General features: G+C 35.5%; 3 protein-coding genes and 1 pseudogene across 4 annotated transcripts; all 4 read right to left on the bottom strand.

The window, feature by feature from the left end:
• Window positions 1-8,259: 8,259 nt before the first annotated feature.
• LOC18047859 (dehydrodolichyl diphosphate synthase 6) lies at window positions 8,260-9,132 on the bottom strand. The gene has a single exon (XM_006443795.1). The coding sequence runs from the start codon at window positions 9,130-9,132 to the stop codon at window positions 8,260-8,262; it is 873 nt and encodes a 290-aa protein (XP_006443858.1).
• A 951-nt stretch (window positions 9,133-10,083) lies between these two features.
• Window positions 10,084-18,731, bottom strand: LOC112099995 (annotated as a pseudogene).
• Window positions 18,732-19,960: 1,229 nt separating this feature from the next.
• Window positions 19,961-21,819, bottom strand: LOC18047858 (protein DOWNY MILDEW RESISTANCE 6). The gene is made up of 4 exons (XM_006443794.2): window positions 21,329-21,819; window positions 20,903-21,153; window positions 20,493-20,811; window positions 19,961-20,397 (listed from the first exon to the last, which is right to left on the bottom strand). Exons 1-4 carry the CDS (start codon window positions 21,533-21,535, stop codon window positions 20,176-20,178), a joined length of 999 nt encoding a protein of 332 aa, XP_006443857.1. The 5' UTR covers window positions 21,536-21,819; the 3' UTR covers window positions 19,961-20,175.
• Window positions 21,820-21,931: 112 nt separating this feature from the next.
• LOC112100197 (hyoscyamine 6-dioxygenase-like) lies at window positions 21,932-23,617 on the bottom strand. Of its 2 annotated transcripts, none has more exons than XM_024188848.1 (4): window positions 23,257-23,617; window positions 22,914-23,106; window positions 22,495-22,813; window positions 21,932-22,413 (listed from the first exon to the last, which is right to left on the bottom strand). In XM_024188848.1, exons 1-4 carry the CDS (start codon window positions 23,501-23,503, stop codon window positions 22,159-22,161), a joined length of 1,014 nt encoding a protein of 337 aa, XP_024044616.1. In that variant the 5' UTR covers window positions 23,504-23,617; the 3' UTR covers window positions 21,932-22,158. The 2 variants fall into 2 exon arrangements, with proteins under 2 accessions (XP_024044616.1, XP_024044614.1); XM_024188846.1 differs by having other exon boundaries at window positions 22,914-23,164; window positions 23,309-23,613.
• Between the last annotated feature and the right edge of the window lie 152 nt (window positions 23,618-23,769).

Genomic DNA, 23,769 nt, shown 5'->3' with positions numbered 1-23,769 from the left:
TGCCTGTATTATTTATCTGGTTTTGCTTTTGAGGCATCATACATTTAGGTAATGGTAAACTTTGAAATTAGTTAGTTTATGTTTAATTAGCTGCATTTAAAAATGCCATATTTAATCACCAACTCCACAGCATAATTCTGAACTTGAGAATCAAGTGCTTTGCCCGTTTTATATTGAACTTGAGCATAATACAATATTTAGATTAGTGCTAACTATTTGAGTCCAGAGAGATTTAATAATTTTATGAATTAAAAAATTCATCATCATAGACGTTCCATTTCAGGCTTCAATAATAAGATCCTCAAATGATATACATTGTTAATTAGTTGTAAAGGTCTACTGTAAGATAAATATTCCGAAGTTTTATTCTTAGAAAATTTAGTTTAATTAATATTAAAATAAAAATAAATATTTAAAAGTTAATAATCCCACGTTGGCACCAAGCAGCAAGAGTCCTTTTCCTGAAAGGAAGAAAAAGTTAAATAAAATAAAATAAGAATTCCAAATCATCTTCCGATGATGTTCAGAATGGAGGAAAAAGAAAAGCAGTCGAATGCATCATCGAGGAGCTGGATTGAGCAGATCCGTTTAGGCATAGTTTGTTGTTCATGGCGTAGGATTGTGAAGGAATACATTCCATTATCGGAAGCAATCCCTTGGCTCATGTTCCCTTTAAAACCAGAAGAGGATGGCTGCTGCTTGTATAGCTTTGACGAGGGAAAGTTTTACCTACAGAGAAAGAGCGTGTTCAAGGACTTTGGGAGGCGGCATTGTATTGGATCATCTCACGGGTGGCTCGTGCTCTTAGACGAAAGGCTCAATCTTTATCTTTTGAACCCATTCCTCTTCTATCCGGATTCTCCTTTCTCCTCCGGGAACTTTTCCGGATGTTGAGGTGGCTTCATCCGGATCGGGATGCGATGTCGTCCTTGACTCATCATCATCAGCTGATCATAGTCGAGTACGTACTTTCATGTCTACAAAGCAACTCAGAGACGAGTGTTTCTTTCACAAAGCGATTTTGTCGTCGAGTCCGCTTTACTGCAAAAGCAGTTACGTTATTTTAATATACAACAATAAGTCTAAAATTGCTTTCTGGAAACAAGGAGAAACTGCATGGAACAGCCTCGATGATGTTCGCGGCCAAGGGTATTACTGTGATGCTATTTACTCAAATGCAAATAAGAATGGTCGTGTTTATGCCTTATCATTTAGTCCCAGTACCCCAGTTCTGTTTGGAGCATGGGATTTTGATCAACGTGTACCGTTAAAACTGATGCAAAATAAACCTCCTCTCCCAGAAAAGGGGAGATCTAGGTGTTGTGCAACCTCCTAAAGCTTTGAAGTCATAGTTAGTGGAATCTTTGGGAGAATCGTGAAACCTAACGCAGCCGTTCGTGGGATCTCCGCACAGGACAGTCAATTTTGGACTTTCAACGTCGATTTTAAACTCAAGCAATGGAGAATTTTATCTATAACTGACGCCATTCGGCGAGATAATGTTTACTTTTTGGGGTGGAAATCACTCGTTATCAGTCTCTGCCAACGATTATTCGAAACTACGAAAGAGTTTATTCTATTGTACGGACGATTCTTGGGAGAGGATTTATAACAATCACTCTCTCGGTGGTCATGGTGGAGGTAATTTCCCCGGCGACTTTGATTGGTCACAAAATTTTTATGATGGTCACTACGGATTGAGGAATGAACCACCTCCGTTTTGGGTTGTCCCCAATCCGTGGTAGAAAGCTGAAAGGGCTTACAAGAGATTACAAGCTGAAAGACAAAACCATAAGCAGTAGCTAATTGCGCAGAAGGGAGAGGAAACCATTAGCATCCTTTTGAAAGAAAAAAGAAGAATTAAAGGCTGCAAAATCAGTTTCGCGTAGCTTAATAAAATTTTATTTTTCTTCTTTTTTTTTTCTTTAATGACTTATATAATCCTTTTTAAATGCTGGATCAAGTGTGGTATTAGTAATTAGTTTATTTATAATTGTACATCTCTCTCGAGGTATATTTCTTCATCTCTTATGATAAATAATTAATATATTGGATGGTCAGCAATAATTTCATAATTTACTTGTAGCCTTACTTATTTAACTTTCTACTTTTTAATGAGTGAAGGTAGAATAAGTGCACCGACCGATTATCAATTATCAATTATAATTATATCAATTCTATTATTGTATTAATTCGTAAAATTTCATTTTTATGATCACTTGAAATGTAGCAAAAAAATGGAAGAATCATGAAGGAATAGCTCAAAAGTTTCATAATTATGTGAATAATATCAGAATGACGATTTAAACCATGATAGTAAACGAATATTAGAAGAGAAAACTAAAATATTTTACAACTATGCCTGCCAGTCTAGGCGAAAGAAAGAAAAGGGGAAAAAAAAATTCTAGTGAGAAAAGGTTGCAATATATATAATCACCATGCATGAGCCATGAAGTATTGTAACTAGGCAAATGCTTAACGAACTCAGAAACGTAGAATTGGCTTCCATTATACGTAAATTAGGAAGGGGAGATTGGGAAGTTTCTGCATTGCTTTTACCTCCATGCAGTCATACGCAATCCAAAATGTTTTGCGCAGGATGGGGGAGCTCATGGTGTAACTGTTGCGGGTGCTACTGACTGAACCAAAATCTCCTCCGGTACAAGGATTGAAGAGTACACCCAGTCTTTCGTTTTGGTCAACTCATATAATTATCTAGGCAAAAAGAAGACTAAAATATAACCTAATAATTTTTTTTATAATTTTAAATAATTAGAAAATAAAAGAAATTCCAAGATGAACATAGATATAGAAATGGATGATGGCATGAACAAATCTTTCATTTTTCAGTCAAATCCGGCCCGACACAATTTACAAATGTAACATGAGCAATACAATTTCTTCTTCTTCCCCCCCTTTTTTTTTTAAAAAAATAACAATTACCCATTAACAAGAGATATAGCTATATTTGTTTATTTCTTGTCAACAAATAGCAATGAGTTAGTACTATTCGCTTGTTTTCAAATTAATTCAATAAATCTTTGAAAAAAATAATTCAATAAGTTAAAAAATGTATATATAAGGGACTCAATCGAAATGCTAATAAGTTTAAGAATATTTTAAGTTAGCGCCCTATATTTTCATGTTTTCCATTATAACCTAAATAAGCGTATGAATTCTTCATTATGGTCCCCCAATTACACTCGTAATTTAACTGATTTTCTTGTATTATTGCCTTTTTAAAATTTTCATTTTCGCAGCATTCATTACCTATATAAAAACCTTAAAAAACAACAAAATCCATACTCATTCATTGTTTAAGATTCATAAGAATTCTCCACCCAAGAAAGACAACAAGAACCTTTGAATTTGAGTTTTTATAGAGATTTGCAAGTTTCTCTTCAGGCTCTACACTGCTGTGTTTACTTTCTGGAGTGGGAGTGTGGAGTGTGGATTCCTCCCACTCCAGTGTTTATTTACCATTTTTAAGGGGGGAGTGGGATTCCCACTCCCATGGGGGGAGGTGGGAGTGGGAATCCACTCCCCCCTCTTCCCTTTTTACCCTAATAATTAAAATAAATAAATAATATTTAATAAAATAAATAATATCATATTTATTAAAAATAATAATTATAAACATATTTATTTTATTAAATTTAATAAAGTAAATATTATATTTATTTTAATAATATTATTATTTTATTTTATAAATTAAATTCATTAAAAATAATAATATTAAACATTAATTTTAATAAATATTAATTATTTATTTAATTAATAATAATAAATATTTTATTCTAAGAAAATATTAATTTTGTACTATATTATCAATAATAATGTTTCATTTGTGTTGCTATTATTAATCATTTTTATTCACATAATTTAAATTTAAATTAATTAAAAATTATGATTTACATAATTAAGAATATTATTAATTATTATTAATTTACAAATATAATAAAATATTTATTTTATTTTTTAAATATATTTTTTATTAATTTTTTAATTACAAATTATAATTCTTTAAATAAGGGTAAAATTGTAATTTAAAACTATTTACTCCCAATCCAAGACAATGTAAACACATAAATTGGATTCTGGTTTCAATTCCATTCTCTCATTTTAATGTAAGTAAACAACCTACTCCCACCCCCACTCCACACTCCCAATCATTGGATTCCCACTTCTCAAGATTCCCACTCCAATCCAAAATGTAAACGCTACCTTAATGCATATATTTAAGGGGATTGCTCAGATGACGAAAGCTACTCCATACGGTGCTAACAGACTATTGCATAAAGCTTTGATGGAAATATAGAAGGAGAGAGCTCCCCACCCCAAGAAACACTGCAAGATTCAAGTCTTCCAAGATATCTACGAGGTCTTAAGAGGATTGGTGACCGTGACACGACTAGTCTTAAGGGAATTAATGAAATGACTCAAGCGTCTCAGTTCGATGATAATATACTATTGAATAATGCTTTAATGGAAAGTACTAAGAGCAGCTCACCCTAAGAAACACAACAAGATTCGAGTCTTTTTAGAGATTTCCTAGGTTTCTAGGAGATTGGTGACATAAGTCAAGCTCCTCATTATAATGATAATATATTCTTTTAGTTTTTGAATTTGTTTTAACTAGATTTTGGGATTAAAAAAAAAAAAGAAACAAAAACCTAGCTAAAATAATAAAACGTGTGTTAAGGTGACAAGGTGTCTCGTGTAGTTACAGTGTGTTACTTGAGATAGCCTTAGGTGAAGCTTGAGAGAGAATAGAAGAGGTGAGGATGCAATGAGAGGTTTAGAACTAAAGAGAGTTGGCTTGAAGGTTTGAGTTTAACTTGTAAAATAAGGAAAAAAAAGTTAGAGTTGACGGCAACCACATTCCAATGCTCAAGTTAGAGTGGGACTGCATTATGGTAGAGAACTTGTAAGCTCTCTATAATATTGGCAAGAGGTTGAAGAAAATCCCAGCCCTTATTGTGTATGTTTTTTTTTTTATAAGTTAGAAAAATAGAAGATGAGCATCCTTATATGGAGAACCTTTGGTCCTTTGCTGCCACTTAGTGCATTTTCTTTAGTCTTCTTTGTTGTTGTAGCAAGGAAATTTCTGACTTTTTGCTCATATGACTGTTTGGGTCTTTTAGAGTATGCTTGGAGAATAAATTTGAGATCATTTTCATGGTTTGTCCATACATAAACGTTTTAGATGTAGATGGGTGGTCTTGCGTGCCTTTACAAAGGTTGTTGAGCAAGTGTAGGCATGGAAGTGAAGGAAGAAGAGATAATCGGCTATTACACTTACAAAAAGGTCAAAAAATAACTCACATAAACAATTGGGACCATATTCCTTACTTGATTCCTCATTCTTAGCTAAAGAATCAATTATTCTTTTTGGGCAACAGTGACACCTCACATGGTTGATACTTTGTATATTTTCTCTAAACTTTTTTTCCTTTGACATGGTGAATCTCGCATATTATTTTTATTACCCGTGTACCCAACATAGACTGGTATCCTCCTGGAGACCTTTTTGTTGTTATAAAACTCTATATCGACACATGGTGTTCTATTATTTAGTCTTCCATTTCTTCCTAAATAAAATCTATTAAGTAATTTAGGAGAAATGGTATATACATATTTGGTGGAATGCAAGCTTGATGATACACATTGTCGATGCACAAGAATGTGTTTACATGTACAATAAGTTCATTTAAGCAAGTGAATTAATAAATTCTTAAGTCAGAAGTTTATATAAGAGAACATCTCCATCTTAACGATCGAGGACAAGATAACACAAACAACGGGAATCAATTATGTCTTGTTGATGGAAGTCTGGTATCAAGAAAATCTCAATTCAATTTCTTAAGGAAAAGATGTGTGGGAAATAGCAAGGGCCAAGTTATCTTTTTTTTTTTATTCTTTTATAAAAGTTCATTTTTTCAATCTCTTGACGCAAAAGAGTTTTAATTTACCTGTATTACTAGAATGCGTGGCCTTCAGAATATGTTTGTTTCAGATTGTTTTCAGCTAATAAAACAAGACTAGTCCAAAAAATTGTTTTCTTAAGATAGTGTTAAATCTACGTATACTATTCCTCTTGAGCTGTCAACACCTTTGCTATAGAATATTAACGAAGCTCATACAAGTTCTGTGAAGTACCCATGTAATCTATTTAGAAGACAATCATTTTACTCTAATTGTTAGGGTCAATGGCAAAGAAATTGGATTTAAATTTGATAGTTTCGACTGGTAAATAAAACCAACAAAACCTTTGGACTTGGAAGTTTTCGACTATTTTAAAGATGCTTGGATAGAGAAAGAGTTAATCAATACTGATGATATCTACTTTGTTGGAGTAAATGAAAGCAAAATATAGCCTAAATTTAGTTTTGATTCCTTAGGTAATAACTCAATACACTTCATGGACGACTTTGATTCTTGCGATGGAGTTGGAGAAATTACCGTAGCGAACATGTAATTGCTTGACAAATGTCAATTCGTTTAGATTTCAACTAGAGGTCTGAAGCGACATATTTTTTTCCATCCTTCTTAGTCAGCAAATCAGAATGACATCTGGCGGGTAAAACTAGAGGTGGTTCATGGCAGAAGTATACATTGGGTCATGGGAGTTTTTTGTATTCATTGGTGGACATTTATTTGAACTTGTCATGCTCTGGACTGCAAAGAGATTGCTGAGAGGTTTAGAAAATTAGTAACGACATAAAATGCAATTTTCTGTAGTTATAAACAAATAATTATATAACAATACTCAATGTTTTTCACCAAATTTTTGTTAAGATCCAGTTCGAACCAATTGGTGGTTCTTATTAGATCCAACTCAAATCTGATTCAAACAAATAAATTTATATTTAAGGGGAGCTTGTGCTACGTTTGGTTTAGGTGTATTTTTCTGATTTTTTGGGAGTAGGTGGTTTAGCTAAGGTAATTTAGTGGTGAGTTAAAGTAATATGCATAGTCAGTTGAGGTGGTCGTACAAGGAATAATAAAGAGTGCTCAATGAAGTCTTGTAATAATTAATTTAGAGACTGAATATGTGCTTAAGAGTAGCTCAGATGTACTCGAGGAATAACTCAGATGGCCTCACAGAATAGTTAGTACAACCGAGGTAGCCAAATAAGCTCATACACGAAACTCAATCCCAATCTCAAATTCATAACATAGCAAAATAAACATAAATACAAAGAACACACAACATTTATGTAGTCTAGCCTTTGGCTTACGTCTATTGGAGCAAGTCATCACCAATCAACTATATAAATGAGAGGTTAGATAAGATTTTACATTATATAAAATGAATAACATAAGTCAAATAGTTATATAGAGATATTTGGTGTTGATAAAGATGAAGATGAAGATGGTGAATAAAATTATGAAGAGTGATAATATGGTAGAGAAAATGATGAAGGTGGAGAATAGAAAATGGCTTCTTAAAAATAGAGAAGTGGGTAATGATCTAAAAGATAGGGAGAGAGAGAAAGAGAAGAGAGAACAGTAAGTGAAAAGAGAGGAGGTAAGGATCTTTGCACTTATTACATATGAAATAAATAAATAATCTCACAATGCAATATCAAAGAAACATGTTTCCTATCAGACAAAAATAAAAAGACCAATATCAAAGAAAACTCATGGGAATCTACATACAAAAGAGACATGATTGACAATAAGCATAATATGTACTTAATTGAAAAAAGAGTTGAAAAAAGAGTAACAAAGAAAAATAGAATGACCAATTTACGAGACTGCATTAAGTCATCCCAGCCTCTCATTATTTAGTCTTGGATGTAAACCATGCTTATGAATATATATCAACCAGGAAGGAGCTTTGAGCACTAAGCGAGAAAGAGCAAACCAGATTTCAGGAATACAAGTTTGGCTGCCATTGTAGTTTTGGTCTTTCATTTAATACCTACAAAATCTTTTCTGTTCTGTGAAGATATCTAGAAGCAGAGGCAAAATTATGAATGACAGTTCTATCAAAAACATGAGGCACTCCATGTAAAGTATTCCCGAAAATATAAACAATTGGTCTATAATCATCAATGTATAACCAAACATGTTTTGTCTGAACCAAAGTAAATTCTACTGTTTAAAAGACTATTTTCTTCTATAATTATCAATGGATGTGTACATCCTAAGTTATATACCAACTCTGTGGATGCTAAAACAAGTCCCAGCAAACGTTGGATTCTATTTTCAATATCGTCATTTCGAAAGTCAGAAACTACCCTTGAAAAAATGCTATTGCTGTTTCCACTTTTTGTACAAATATGAGTGGTTTCGCTGAAAGTTCAAAATTGCCCAAAGAAAATGGTGGAAACCAACCTCTGGCCAGAGTACAGACGGTGAATATAGATAACAGACAGCACTCTGCCACAGAAGAAAATTGCTCAAGCGGATCTCACCAGAAGTCCGAATTATGATATCAGGTTCAGGTGCAACAGCCATATACAAATGCTTTTCTATATCTATGAGTTTTATAAGTTGCTCCCTTTCATCACCTTCACTCCCTCCAAGTTTAATCAGACCATAACCTGCTCCACTTGCATTCAACACACAGAATTCATCCCATTTTTCTTCTATTGATTCTTTGACAGCATTGACAATCTCATTGGTGGAGGTGTATGCAACACAGATACACAGTACAGCTTTAGAATTTTTTGCTGTGGCCAGCATAGCCTTCTCAGCTGCTAACCTAACAGGTTCGCTTAAGAGCTTTAGATTCCCAATAAAGTAAATCCTCAATCCAAAACGGTTGACAATACTCTCTTCCTTAATCAGGTCATCTATCTTTTCTTGCATCAGCTCCATCAGCGATTGAACTTCTTTAGGACTGCGTTTGAAGTTATCGATGCTGAAGGCATAAACTGTTACATATCTCACCCCCAACTCATGGCAACACCTAAGCATGGATATAAGGGCCAAGAACCCAACCTTATGACCAACACCTTCCATCAAGCCCCGCTTCTTGGCATATCTCCGATTTCCATCCATTATAAAAGCAATGTGATTAGGTAGGGGAGCAACGGAAAGTACGCAAAAAATGAATTTCCGTATCAAACAAACCAAGTTCTCAAAGATCTGGCTTAGCATACTACCAACAGCTTTCTCCATCTAAAAAAATCAAGAGAACGTGTCAATTCAACATTAATCATTAATTTCACTTTACAATTCTTAATAGCATAAAACAAATAGCGCACTCATCGAAATCTGATAAGTTGATTGGTTAAATATGCCTATGCTGAGGCCTGATAACTAACAAGGGTACAAATTACAGCTCTGAATAATCTCACAATATAGAAAGGACTAAGTTACTAGGCTTGATCAATTGATCAGAGTCTTCTTGCATGTTATTACGATGCTTTAAGAAGCGCTTCCCGAGGAAGTGCTTCTGTTTACAACTGTTTAGTAGAGAAGCACCTGATTTGTATTGATTCCATTTCCACCACGAAAGGAAGAATCGGAAGCATTAACTCACTAGTATAAACAAGCGACATTGCACATTATCATGAATAATAATAATAATAATAATAAGTACATTCAATCTATTTAATGTAAAAAAAAAAATGAAAACCAATGAAATCCGAGAAAAGAAAGGGATGAATGGGAAAAAGATTCGTAGCTTGGACACGAGATTGGGACAGTAAATGAGTTACCTTAATATGCTCGATCGATTTAAAACGTCTGATTCGTTTCTCTGTCGATACAACAGTTTGTGCATAAAAGCTACACACACACACACGTTGGATCCGGTTTACTTATTTATTTATTTGCCGATGTCGTGAATTCTCGACAAAAGCCGTGCATTCAGTGCGAATGCATGACGGTCGAGGTTTGACTCCAATTGCACCAACGCAACTAGGCTCAGTTACGTCAAGATGACATGTAATTTGAGAAGCAAGGTCTTGACGGTGTCGTTTTACTTTTAAATTAAGACTCACCCGTGTGAACTCTACTGTATATAAATAAAACGGAGGATGTGACAAATGTTAGTTACAGACGCTGCAGCAACATATGAAGCTCATAGCCCAGCAAAATGGGAAAAAAAAAAGTTCATCTCAAATTTTATGACAACTTGACAAATAAGTAATCAAACAAAACCATAGCGTTAAGCTGGCATCTTATTACTGATGCCCTCTGGGATAAGTAATTCATAAAGAACCCTTGGTACTGAAAGCCTCTGTAGATTGGGGGATTCTAAGCATGAGTCACTGCTTTTGCTGGCTCTATCATACAATCATTCGTCGGCTATATGGAGAAAGCATCAGATGTCCCAGCTTCCTTCGAATTCCTCACAGCTCTGTGCTCCTCACTTTTCAGCTTATTATTACTGATAATCTGTATTCATATTTACATATATTCATAGCCCAAAATAAAATACATTTTGGCTGCCAACAACATTCAATGTGTACCAAAAGTCATAATTATTACTTAAAAATGTAGTTACCTACCTGCAATGCATAGCCTATTGTTAATCACAAATGCATTAGGAAGAGGGTCAACGCCTATCCGTTCTCCATCCTTTGAAAACCTGAAGTCCACTGACGTCCCCTTGAAAATGAATGGTTATGAGATTGGGGTCACAGTGTTTAGGGAGTCCCAGGGTTAAGCTTGGACCCGGGCACGGCGGATAATGATTAATTGACGACAATAATCTTTCACCTTGTTGAGATGATTAGTCAACAGCAGCAGAGCAATGGTTGAGATTCACTTGACTAGGATTGATGAGCTGGATAGCTGAGCTGGACAAATTAGTTAGTTCGTTATTGTTGGTTTAGCTTAACCAATGTTTAATTGACAGCTGTTAAGAAGTTTGTTATTTGTTGTTAATGAATAATATAAGTTGATGAATGTGTGAATGTAATCAATTAATTCAAGATCAATAAAAGCTCTCTTATTCAGTTTATTTTCTTTCTCCTTTTCTGTCACTTTCCTGCTAGCCAAACACATTGTATGCTTAAGATCAGTGAATTCTAAGTTGGTATCAGAGCTCAGATGGCATCGTCAAGTTCAAATCAAACCACAAATGTTTCCTATACGTTTCCTACACCAATCAAGCTCGACAGATCAAATTATCTGATCTGGAAAATGCAAGTATTGGCATCCATTCAGGGAAATGGATTAGAAGGATACATTGATGGTTCAATCACAGCACCATACACAGATCAGAGAATTCTGAACTCTGAATTTGTGATATGGAAGCGAACTGATCAGCAGCTGCTAGGTTGGTTACTCTCTTCCATGACTGAGAGTGTTCTTGGAATCGTTCTCGGATGCAAAACTTCCTTTGAAGTTTGGAAGACTCTGGAAAAACTCTCTGGTTCACAGAACAAAACCAGAGCATTACAACTGAAGAATCAAATGATGATAACAAAGAAGAATGATTTGAGTGTTTATGACTATTTTCACAAAATGAAAGGCATAGCAGATAGTATGGCAGCAGCAGGGGCACCAATGAGTGACTATGACTTTATGATAAGTGTATTAGGAGGAATTGGTTCAGATTTCAATCCTGTAGCAGTTTTGATTACAGGAAGAGGACTAGATCTCGATTTATCAGAATCACTCTCTATGTTAATGACACATGAGGGAATGTTAGAACAACAAGCATTAGCTGAAACTATGGATGCAAATCTGGCTTTTGCTGCTAATTTTGTTCAGAAAGGAAACAATAATAAGAAAGGTTTTGGAACATACAACTCAAAATCTGGTTTCAATCAAGATGTATCAAGATCTGAAAATTCTGGATACATGATGCAAGGAAATTTTAGAGGCAATCAAAGTGGAAATTTTTATCGAGGATGGAGAGGTGGAAGAGGAAATAATATGCATGGAGGAAGATCTTGGAATCAAGGTGGGAGAACTCAAAGGCCTAGTCATTTTTCACAGCCATATCAACCTAGATGCCAAGTGTGCTTCATCATAGGACACACAGCTGCCACCTGCAAGGATATGTTCAACAAGGATTTTATTCCAGCAAGGTATCCACATCAAAACAATTACAATCAAGGTTTCAATCAAGGCTACAATCAAAGAAATATGTCAGCTTATTTGGCAACACCAGAAACAGTAATGGATGATGGCTGGTATCTGGACAGTGGAGCAACTCACCACCTAACCAATGATCTCAACAATCTCAGCATCAGTGAACCTTATGAAGGTAATGAAAAGCTTATAATTGGAAATGGATATGGCCTTACTATTTCTCGTATAGGAAATACTCATTTAGCAGTTGGAAATCACAAATTGTTGCTCAAAAATCTTTTATTTGTGCCACACATCACCAAAAATCTTTTAAGCATTTCTAAGCTAACTTCTGATAATTCCTTGATCATTGATTTTTGTGGAAATACTTGCTTTCTCAAGGACAAGAAGAAGAGGACAGTTTTGCTGGAGGGTGTGGCTATGAAGGGTTTGTATAAGTTGAAACTTGAGCCTGGAAGTAAAATTCATCAAGTCTTATTTTCTACTGTAAATAAAGAGTCATGTTCTGCTCCAATGTCCATGGTGTCACATTGTTCAGATGATTTGCAGTCTTGTTCTAGTGCAAACACTCAAGCTAAAGTTGCTCAAAATTGTCTGTTGTCTCATTCAAGTCCAGTTTCCAGCACTTCAATAAATATCTTACATAGGCAACTTGGTCATCCTAGCTTAACAGTCATGAAACATGTTCTTACTGATTGTAAACATTTGCAATTCAGCAATAAAACTCAGCTTCCTGATTTTTGTGATGCTTGCCAATATGGAAAAGTTCATAAATTGCATTTTAAAACAACTGCAAACAAAACAGCCTCACCACTAGAGCTTATTCATACAGACTTATGGGGTCCAGCACCCATTACATTTCTCAATGGTTATAAATACTATATCAGTTTCATTGATGATTATAGTAGATATACCTGGATTTATCATTTGAAAACCAAGTCTCAAGCTTTGTCTGTTTTTATCATTTTCCAAACTCAAGTTGAAAAACAATTTGGAACAGCCATTAAGATTCTACAGTCAGATTGGGGGGGGGGGTGAATTCAGGTCCTTTGTACCTTATCTTCAAAAACATGGAATTTTATTCAGACATCCCTGTCCTCATACACATCACCAGAATGGTAGAGTAGAAAGAAAACACAAACATCTTGTTGAGATGGGTTTAACTCTCCTTGCACAAGCCAAATTACCTCTCAGTTTCTGGTGGGAAGCATTCTCCACATCTGCTTTTCTCATCAATCGATTACCAACTTCAGTTCTGTCATCCCATCAGTCTCCCTATGAATTTCTTCACAAACACAAGCCTGACTATGCTTTTCTGAAATGTTTTGGTTGTTCATGTTTTCCATATTTAAGGTTCTATAACAAACACAAATTCAATTATCATACCACAAAGTGTTTGTTTATTGGTTATAGTCCAGATCACAAATGTTATAAGTGCCTAAGCTCCAAAGGTGTTGTCTATGTTGCTAGGCATGTTGTGTTTAATGAGTCTGAGTTTCCTTTCTCTACTAATCCTTTATTCTCTAAACAGAATTCTTCCTCTGTTTCTGAATATAAACATCCTATGTTTAAAGTATCTTCAGTGTCAGTTCCACTTCCTGATCCTTCAGGCTCAAGTGACACCTTTATACAACAGCTTCAGATGCCAGCAGCTTCAGCTTCTTCCTCTTCATCTAGTTCTCAGCCATTTCATAATTCATCACCTAATCAAGCTCTACAGACACTTCATCCAAATCATAATCCATCACCAAATCAGACTATACAGCTACCTCCTCCACATCATAATCCATCACATCCTCAAGCCCTACAGCCCACTCATCCAATGCTCACAAGAGCAAAATCAGGAGTGTTTAAGCCAAAGTTTCTTGCCTATTCTTCTGTTCTTGGAGAACCAGAACCTGCTACAGTCTCTCAAGCTCTCTCAGATTCCAAATGGAAGGCAGCCATGCAGGCTGAGTATGATGCACTTATGGAAAATAAAACTTGGATTCTTGTACCAGCCTCTCAAGCTACTAAAATTGTTGGTTGTAAATGGGTTTTTCGCATTAAGTACAATGTAGATGGTTCTGTTTCTAAGTATAAAGCACGGTTGGTAGCAAAAGGGTTTCATCAAACCCCTGGTATTGATTACTTTGAGACCTTCAGTCCTGTGGTCAAACAATCAACTGTCAGAATTATACTTAGTATTGCTGTGATGAAGGGCTGGAAAATAAGACAAATCGACATCAACAATGCTTTCCTTAATTGAGAGCTCAATGAAGATGTCTACATATTTCAGCCTGAGGGTTTTGTTCAGTCTTCATCTGATCATGTTTGCAAGTTGCATAAGGCTCTTTATGGTCTGAAACAGGCTCCCAGAGCCTGGTTTGATAGGCTAAGGAAAGCACTGTTGCAGTGGGGGTTTCAGAACTCCAAAGCAGACTCATCTTTGTTCATCAAACATGAATCTGGAGGTATTGTGGTTGTGTTAGTATATGTGGATGATATATTAATTACTGGAGATAAAAATACAATAATTGAAACATTCATCAGATATCTTGGGGACACCTTTGCTTTAAAAGACCTGGGTGAGTTCAGCTACTTTCTTGGTATTGAGGTTACACATGCTGCAAAGGGTAGTTTACATCTTTCACAAGTCAAATATGTGAGAGATTTGCTTACAAGAACTGACATGAAAAATTGCAGAGAAAGTGATACTCCAATGAGTACAGGACAGAAACTAAGAAGAGCAGGAAATGATGATAACTTGGTTGTCAATGTTACTGAATATAGAAGCATAATAGGTGTTTTGCAGTACTTGGTGCTTACAAGACCAGAACTTGCCTTTTCAGTGAATAAGTTGAGTCAATTTCTTGCTGCACCAACTGAGAAACACTGGATTACTTGTAAGAAAATTCTAAGATACTTGAAGGCAACTGAAGATTATGGATTATTGTTTAAAGCAGGTGATGAAATGAGGTTAACAGCATATACAGATGCAGATTGGGCGTGTGATGTTGATGACAGAAAGTTAGTTGGAGCATATTGTGTATATCTTGGGCAGAATCTTATTTCATGGTCTTCCAAGAAGCAGCAAACTGTAGCAAGGTCTAGCACAGAATCAGAATACAGAGCATTGTCAACAGCTTGTGCAGAAATTGTTTGGATTCAAGCCTTAATTGGGGAACTTAAACTGAAGTGCAGCCAAATACCAATCATATGGTGTGATAACAATGGAGCAGCAGCATTAGCAACAAATCCAGTGTATCATGCTAGAACTAAGCACATAGAATTGGATGTGCATTTCATAAGGGAAAAGGTAACGAGCAAGCAAGTGGAAATCAAGTATGTACCAAATGAGTGGAACATTGCAGATGTGCTAACAAATCTTATGGCTTACTCATTTTTCAATTACTATAGAGACAAGCTTAATGTTGTTCCACGACCGTTAAGCTTGAGAAGGGGTGTTGAGATGATTAGTCAACAGCAGCAGAGCAATGGTTGAGATTCACTTGACTAGGATTGATGAGCTGGATAGCTGAGCTGGACAAATTAATTAGTTCGTTATTGTTGGTTTAGCTTAACCAATGTTTAATTGACAACTGTTAAGAAGTTTGTTATTTGTTGTTAATGAATAATATAAGTTGATGAATGTGTGAATGTAATCAATTAATTCGAGATCAATAAAAGCTCTCTTATTCAGTTTATTTTCTTTCTCCTTTTCTGTCACTTTTCTGCTAGCCAATTACATTGTATGCTTAAGATCAGTGAATTCTAAGTCACCTAGTTGATTATTAAAATAACCAGATTCAGGCCCTAGTCCATCAGCTATCAGCTTCAGGATAATTGAACCCAACTTCTTTGCTTCAGTTGAATATGCCCCAACAACTTCCCTGTTATATTTCTATTGACATTAACGAGTAACACACAAAATGTTAAGATCAATAATAGTAAGGAACAAATCATGCTTACCGGTATCTGTTTGGCTTTTCAAGCCAATGTTTAAGACAATCCTCTAAGGGATGACAAGTGTTGCGGAAACGTGGGTTGAGCAATTACTAATATTGAAACTTCTGGAGAAATATAAATATGATGATAAACAAATGCAAAGAAAATATAACACAATGATTTACGTGGTTCGGCGTAATGCCTACGTCCACGGGCAAAGACTGGAAGATAATTTTACTAACAATGAGACTTTACAAAAATTAGAAAAACTCACAAAATCCACAACCCCAATACACCCAAATGGAACCTCACTAGAACACTCAAGTGAAAGCTCTCTCAAATTCTCTCAAAGAACTCACTTGCAATTGCTCTCTACTTCTCTCAAATTGGGATGGATTTACAAATGCATTCCACTCCTTTATTTATAGGCAAAGCTTACAATATGAATGCATGCAAAGCAACTTTGGCCATTTTCAATTTTAATGGCTTTAGTGTGACTTTTGGTGAAGAGATCATGCTAGCTCAACATTGGTGTGCTTGAAATTTGCATGCTAGGAATTTGTCTTCAAATTTGCTTCTCCAAAGTTGAATGCATGCATGGCAACAACTTGTCAAATATTTGTGCCACCAACCTCCAATTTGTCAAGAAAAAACTGTGTGGAAAATAAGCTTTGTGGGCTGACTTTTCAACAATTCTCCACCTCGGCGAAGATTTAGTAAATTTGAGCCGATTATCAACAAACTACCTTCCAGTTTTTGCCTTCTCTGGCTGCTTTTAAACTTGTAGGATGTTGATCAAGTTTAGACAATGCTCAAACTTGATCGCGTCACTACCTTGGTCAACATATCTGCGGGATTATCTGCAGTCTTAATTTTCTGAAGAAGAATCTTCCCGTCATCAATAATTTCCCGCACAAAGTGAAATCGTACATCGATGTGCTTCGTACGCGCATGATAAACTTGATTTTTTGTTAAATGAATAGCACTCTGACTGTCGCAATACACATTAATGTGCTCCTATGCCAATCCCAAGTTTTCAAGCAAGCCTTGTAACCAAAGAGACTCTTTAACAGCCTCTGTAATTGCCATGTACTCGGCATCTGTGGTCGACAGTGCAACTGTAACCTATAGTGTAGACTTCCAACTAATTGGCCCTCCAGCAAAAGTAAATACATATCCGGTGGTTGACCGTCGTTTGTCCAAATCACCAGCATAATCAGAATCAACATACCCGATCACACCTTGACCAAGTGTATCATCTCTTTCAAACAGTAAACCAACATCCACGGTCTTCTGAATGCACCATAGAATCCATTTCACAGCTTGCTAATTTCCTTTACCATGATTATACATATATCTGCTCACTATACCAACTGCATGTGAAATGTCAGGCCTTGTGCACACCATTGCATATATCAAGCTACCCACTGCATTTGAATACGGAACTTGTAACATGTATTCTCGTTCTGCATCTGTTGAAGGAGATAATTGTGCAGAAAGCTTGAAATGAGAAGCCAACGGGGTACTCACAGGTTTTGTCTGCTCAGTCATGCCAAACTGTTGTATAAGGGTGGGCACGGTTCGATTCGGATCGAAATTAAGTAGAACCGATTTAAATCGGTTATTTTATAAAAAGAAACGAATAAGAACCGAACTCAATAAGAACCGAACTCAAACGAATCTTTTCGGATCGGTTCGGTTCGGTTTTTTCGATTCTGGGCCTATTGGGCCTATTTTGAATTTTCAAATTTTTAGCCCATTGGGCCTCATGAATGTAATAATTTTTTCCAACAATTAGTTCATCCTAATTTCATTACAAATATTAACAATAAATACAAAGTATTCAAAACACATTTTATCACTAATATCTTACTAACTATTAATAAGATACTAATAAAATATGAAATATTAAAATTTCAAAATACATAACCAAACTCCAATACTCCATCTATATAAACATAATCATAATGTTGTAAAGACAAATAAAAATAACAACAATTACAACTTACAACACAAAATAAAAAGAAAATTTAGAAACAAACGTCAACAACGTTCTCCCATCTTCACCCAAAAAAAAAAAATTGCAAACAAACGCCAACAACATTCTCCCATCTTCATCAATATCAACATCAACTTTAGGCATTTTCCAACTCAATATTTGGATCTATAAAAAAATATTTAAACAATAAATAATTAAATAAACAATCTATATAAATAAGATGCTAGTTTAAAAAAAAATATAAAGAAAACTTACTGGTAAGCAACATCAATCAATTGTCATTTGTTCCTTAGCTACTTGCTGTTGTTCTTGAGATTGCATTGGCCTAAAAAATTCTTCAAGAAATTAAAACAATTATATTAAAATCATTAATTCTAATGTACAAAATGTTATAAGTGAAATATAAAAAAATAACATAATAAATTACAATATTACCTGTTTCAACTAATTCATAGAATTCAGCTTCTTCCTGACTTGGTTGTATTGTACGCTCTCCTAATAGAGTTGAGCGAAGCCAATTTTGAGTGCATATTAATGACTCGACTGTTTTATGAGTTAAAGAACTCCTAAAAGGATCAAGAATGCGCCCTCCTGTGCTAAATGCTGATTCAGAAGCCACAGTAGACACCGGAATTGCCAAAACATCTTTGGCAATTTGAGATAAAATCGGATACCGAGGCCCATTCAATTTCCACCAAGTCAAAATATCAAACTGGGGATTACTAGCACTCTCACAAGTCTTTGACAAGTACTTTTCAACATCATTTTTTCCACTAATGTCATCATTTAAACTTTCTTTCATCTTTTTAAATTGTGTAAAAGGATCAAATGACTCAAAACTACTACTAGCACCATCATGCACAGCCCTACATCTCTCACCTCTGTTTGGATTACTCTCACCACCATAGCTTTCAAGAAGCTTCAACAACAACTCTTTAATGTTAGCTCTCAATTCATCAACCTTTCTAATATCAACATTGGTGTGCTTGAAATTTGCATGCTAGGAATTTGTCTTCAAATTTGCTTCTCCAAAGTTGAATGCATGCATGGCAACAACCTGTCAAATATTTGTGCCACCAACCTTCAATTTATCAAGAAAAAACCGTGTGGAAAATAAGCTTTGTGGGCTGACTTTTCAAGAAGAAGTATGTCTCAAGTTGTCGCGCCACAAGTGAATCGCTTCTCGATGATAATTTAAGTTACTTTTATGGAGCTTGCAACTTCTTCTAGGATCCTCGGGGTGGAGACTTAGCTTGTCCTCTGCAGGCATATCAAAGAACTCCTTGAAGACTTTCTTGGTGTCATTTACTAGTTTCTTTGGAACTCCATGTTTAATAACCTTTAGTGGACAGTACTTGCTTCAGCAATTTGATACATAAATGCATGTGTAACTGGAAGAATCCGAACTCTTTAGCAGCTTCGAGTATTTTCTGAACGGTATCAGATCGATTTAAACAGTGGTGGATGCAGGAATTATGGACTTTCCAGGTCTTGTTTCTAGTGGGAATATATAATTCTCGGGCAAGGATTGATCTTTGTACCACATTGAAACAAGCTTCTCCTTTGCTACAATTTGGATGAGTGAATCCTCCAGGGAAAGTAATGGCGTCGTGGTGGGAAGAGAGTGTGAACTTATGTAATTGCAGAAAACGGAATATTCCAATACCATTTGCTTTGGAATCGCTTGTAAACTTGGACAATTACAATCAGCTGACCATTAAATCCAAATCATATAATTTATTAAAGATGAATAAAATATTGTATAGTTCTTTTCAAATGCATTATTTTAATTAATCATCAGCATTCGGCGCCTTGCTCAAGAATTAGTAATGTCTAATAGAGTTTACTTTGTTAATACTTAATAGCTACATTGATAATCACTAATTGCTCGCGTACAATCCTAACCAAGCCATGATTATGATTGGTGAACAGCACCGATTACTCCAATTGCAGTTGCTCTAAATATTCAAAACCAATTTGTGTAAGCCATGAAGTTCTGCAGGCTGCAGCTTATATTTTGAAATTTTAGGGTGTCATGAGACTGTATGATCAATAACAGAATGGATAAAGAAGTTCACTTCCACAGAATCATCTCTAATTTGACCACAGTGTGAAAATACATAACCAAGTTTCTCCCTAATGGACAACAGTGTCCCTGGCTTCATTATTTATACAAAACCAAATATGCCAGTTTTTGCTCTCTTTTGGCAAAGCACTGTCTTAAGCTTGTCTCTTGTAAAGTTCCATCACTGGTTTCTTCTTGTCGGATTGGATATGTAATCCATTAAGAACTCCTGGTACTGAAAGGCTCTGTAGATTGGAGGATTCGATGCCTCAGTCAAAGTTTTTGTAGGCTCTATCACACAATCATTGGCAGGATTTATGAATAAAGCAGCAGACGTCCTAGCTTCCTTTGAATTCGTCACAGCTCTATGTTCCACGCTTTTCAGCTTGTTGTTACTGATAACCTTTAATTTTATATATATATGATCCAAAATGAAATATAATTAGACAAGAACGTCCAATGTAACAAAGTCACAACTATTACTTAAAATGCGATTACCTGTAATATATAGCCTATGTTAATCACAAATGCATTGGGAAGTGGCTCAACACCAATCCATTCTCCATCCTTGAGAACCTGAAGTCCACAGACATCCCCTTGAAGTAGAATGGTTATGAGGTTGGGATCACGGTGTTTAACAAGTCCTAGGGTTAAGCTTGGATTCGGGCACGGCGGGTAATGATTAATTGATAGCAATAAGCTTTCACTTAGTTGATTCCTAAAATAACCAGATTCAAGTCCCAGTCCTTCAGCAATCAACTCCAGGATGATTGAGCCCAACTTCTTTGCTTCATTTGAATATGCCCCGACAACCTCACTGTTTCATCTACATAGATGTCATCTTAATGAACTACGAAAAACATATCGAATATTGAGATAAAATGACTTATGAAGCAAGTTATGTTTACCGGTATCTAGTTGGCTTTTCAGGCCACAATTTCATACATTCCTCCAATGGATGACAAGGATGTCTCAAGTTGTCACGCCATAAGTGAATCTCTTCGCGATCATAACTTAAGCTGCTTGTGTATAGCTTGCAAGTTTTACTTGGATTCTCAGAGTAGAAACTTACCTTGTCCTCTGCGGGCATATCAAAGAACTCCTTGAAGACATCCATGGTGTCATTTATCAGTTTCGGTGGAACTTCATGCTTAATAACCTGTTTGACAGCAATTGTAGTAGCAATTTATTCATAAATCAGAGTTGTGACTGGCTAATGACACCAAACCTTGCGTGGAATTATCTATTTGAGAAAACCAACCTAATAAAGAAACGCACACAAACGATTATAGAAGACTGAGAAGGGGTAAAAAAAAAAAAAGGGCCTTGTGAACCTGGAAGAATCCAAACTCTTTGCTAGCCTTCAGTATTTGCTGAATGGTATTTGATCGATTTTGATCAGATGCTTTGCTTAGATCGATCACGGGAATGGTGGTGCATAGAGGAATTATGGACTTTCCAGGCCTTGTTTCTGGTGGGAATATGTAATTTTCTGGCAAGTATTGTTGATCTTTAGACCAGATAGAAACAAGTTTCTCCATTTCTGCAATGTAGATGAGTGAATCTTGAGATGAAATTAATGTGCTGGTTTTAAGGTGTGAAATTGGTCCGGAATTTTTTATACAATTCCTTGAAATAGAACTTGCCTCAAAGTCATACTAATATTAAATTTGAGTTTGGTTGGTCTGTTTTTATTTCGTGTACTTTACCTAGGATGAAAATATATTGTTTATTTCATTTCAGAGATCATTATTTGATTTCTTTCTCAATTAAGCATCGGCAACTAGCCCATTAATTAGTAATATTTAATAAAGTTTACTTTGATATTAGCAATACATTGACAACCGCTATCTGATTACACACTATCATAAACTAAACCATGATTATGACTGGTGAACGGCATCAGACACCAATATAAATTGCTCTACCAATCTGAGTAAGCAAAGTAGCATTTGCTTTTTCAATAAATCTGAATTATTGTAGAAGCTGTTGTCTTCTGAAACAAATCAAGTTAAGTAACTACAGGCATTTGCATCCAAGGACATGAGTCATGCCAATATTTTCTAAAAAATATTTAAGTTGATTGTCCAATACAATACAATTTTGCCTCTGTGTGTGTGTGTGTTTATATATATATATATTTATATCTTCTCTGGCACTATTATTAATATATACTTCTGGAGCTTATAAACTTCTGTACAGCTTCAGCATCAGCAGACTTGGATAGAAAGTCAACATGAAAGTCTTTAAATTTGAGTGCTCTGTAGATTGGGGGATCACAAGCATTAACCAGAGCTTTTTCAGGCTCTATAAGGCTGTCATTGGACGGATACACAAAGAAAGAAACAGTTGTCCTGGCATCCGTGGAATTTGTCACCACACGATGCTCTGCCCCTTTAAGCTTGCCGTTGCTAATTATCTACAATTGATCGGATATTATAAACTTGTAAAGAGTTTGTCATTAACTTAAACCAAAAACATCAAATGATTGCATACATACCTGTAACACGTAGCCTATGTTAACAACAAATGCATGAGGAATAGGCTCAACACCAATCCATTCCTCATCTTTGAAGACTTGGAGGCCATGAACATCCCCTTGAAGAACAATGGAGACGACACCAGGATCACGGTGCCTAGCTAATCCCAGAGTTAAACTTGGGTCAGGGCAAGGGGGATAGTGATTGATCAAAAGTATTGGACTTTCACTAAGATCACTGCTGAAATACCCAGAGCTGAGTTTTAGTCCTTCAGAAAGCAGTTCCAGGATCTTGGAACTCAGCTTCCTTACTTCAATTGAATATTTCCCAATAACCTCTCTGAAAAAAATGACACAAAAGAGACATCATTTATTTTCTTTGCCTGATCAACGTAAATGTGAGAATTTTCTGAACAAAGATAAGTAATTTGGAGTAATACCGATATCTGACTGGCTTTGCAGGCCAGAATTGCATGTATTTCTCAAAAGAATGAGAGGGGTGAATTAAGCAATCTCTCCAGTAATGTTTTTCTTCAGTTGCATATTTTCCACTGCTTGTGTAAAGCTTGCAGCTTCTGTCTGGGTCCTTGGAGCATTCACAAATCTTGTCCTCAGCTGGCATTGCATGAAACTCTTTTGCAAGAGCAAGTGTGTCATCGATTAAATCTTTAGAAACTCCATGGTTGGTCACCTGTTTATGTAATATTTTACAAGAAAACATATGTGTTTCACATATTCATATCACCATATTTAAAACAGAACATTTCAGGGAATTGGATGAAACTGATGTGAGGAGAGGCTGATTATGATAAATTGATGATATATAATATGTTACCTGGAAAAATCCAAACTCTTTGCTAGCTTTCATAATCAGTTGAATGGTCTCCTTTCGATTTTGACCGCCAAGATCAAGTACTGGAATAGACTTACCTTGAGGGAAAAATAGCTTTCCAGGCCTTTGTTCTGGTGGGAAAACATAAGCTTCTGGTAGCGGTCGAACATTAAACCAGCTTGAAACAAGTTTCTCCATGATTTCAATGATGATTTGTATGACAGAACTGGATTTAATTCAGTGGTGTTAAATAGAGGAGGCATTAAAATGCTTGCAGCAGATTGTTGACTAAGGAATAAAAATGTAATAAATCTTTTGAAAGCTTGCCCTTAATGGTGAGCCACATGCACATGCATCAGCAAATTGCTAATAATAGTAACAGAAGATAAGGATAAAAATTCATTTCAGTTTTGATAATGAACAAGTTGCTATCAGTCTGATACACAATTAATTTTCACTAGCAT

The sequence above is a fragment of the Citrus clementina genome, unplaced genomic scaffold, assembly GCF_000493195.1.
Source record: "Citrus clementina cultivar Clemenules unplaced genomic scaffold, Citrus_clementina_v1.0 scaffold_3, whole genome shotgun sequence".
Classification (NCBI taxonomy): Eukaryota; Viridiplantae; Streptophyta; class Magnoliopsida; order Sapindales; family Rutaceae; genus Citrus; species Citrus x clementina.
This window is presented reverse-complemented; position numbering and strand designations above follow the sequence as displayed.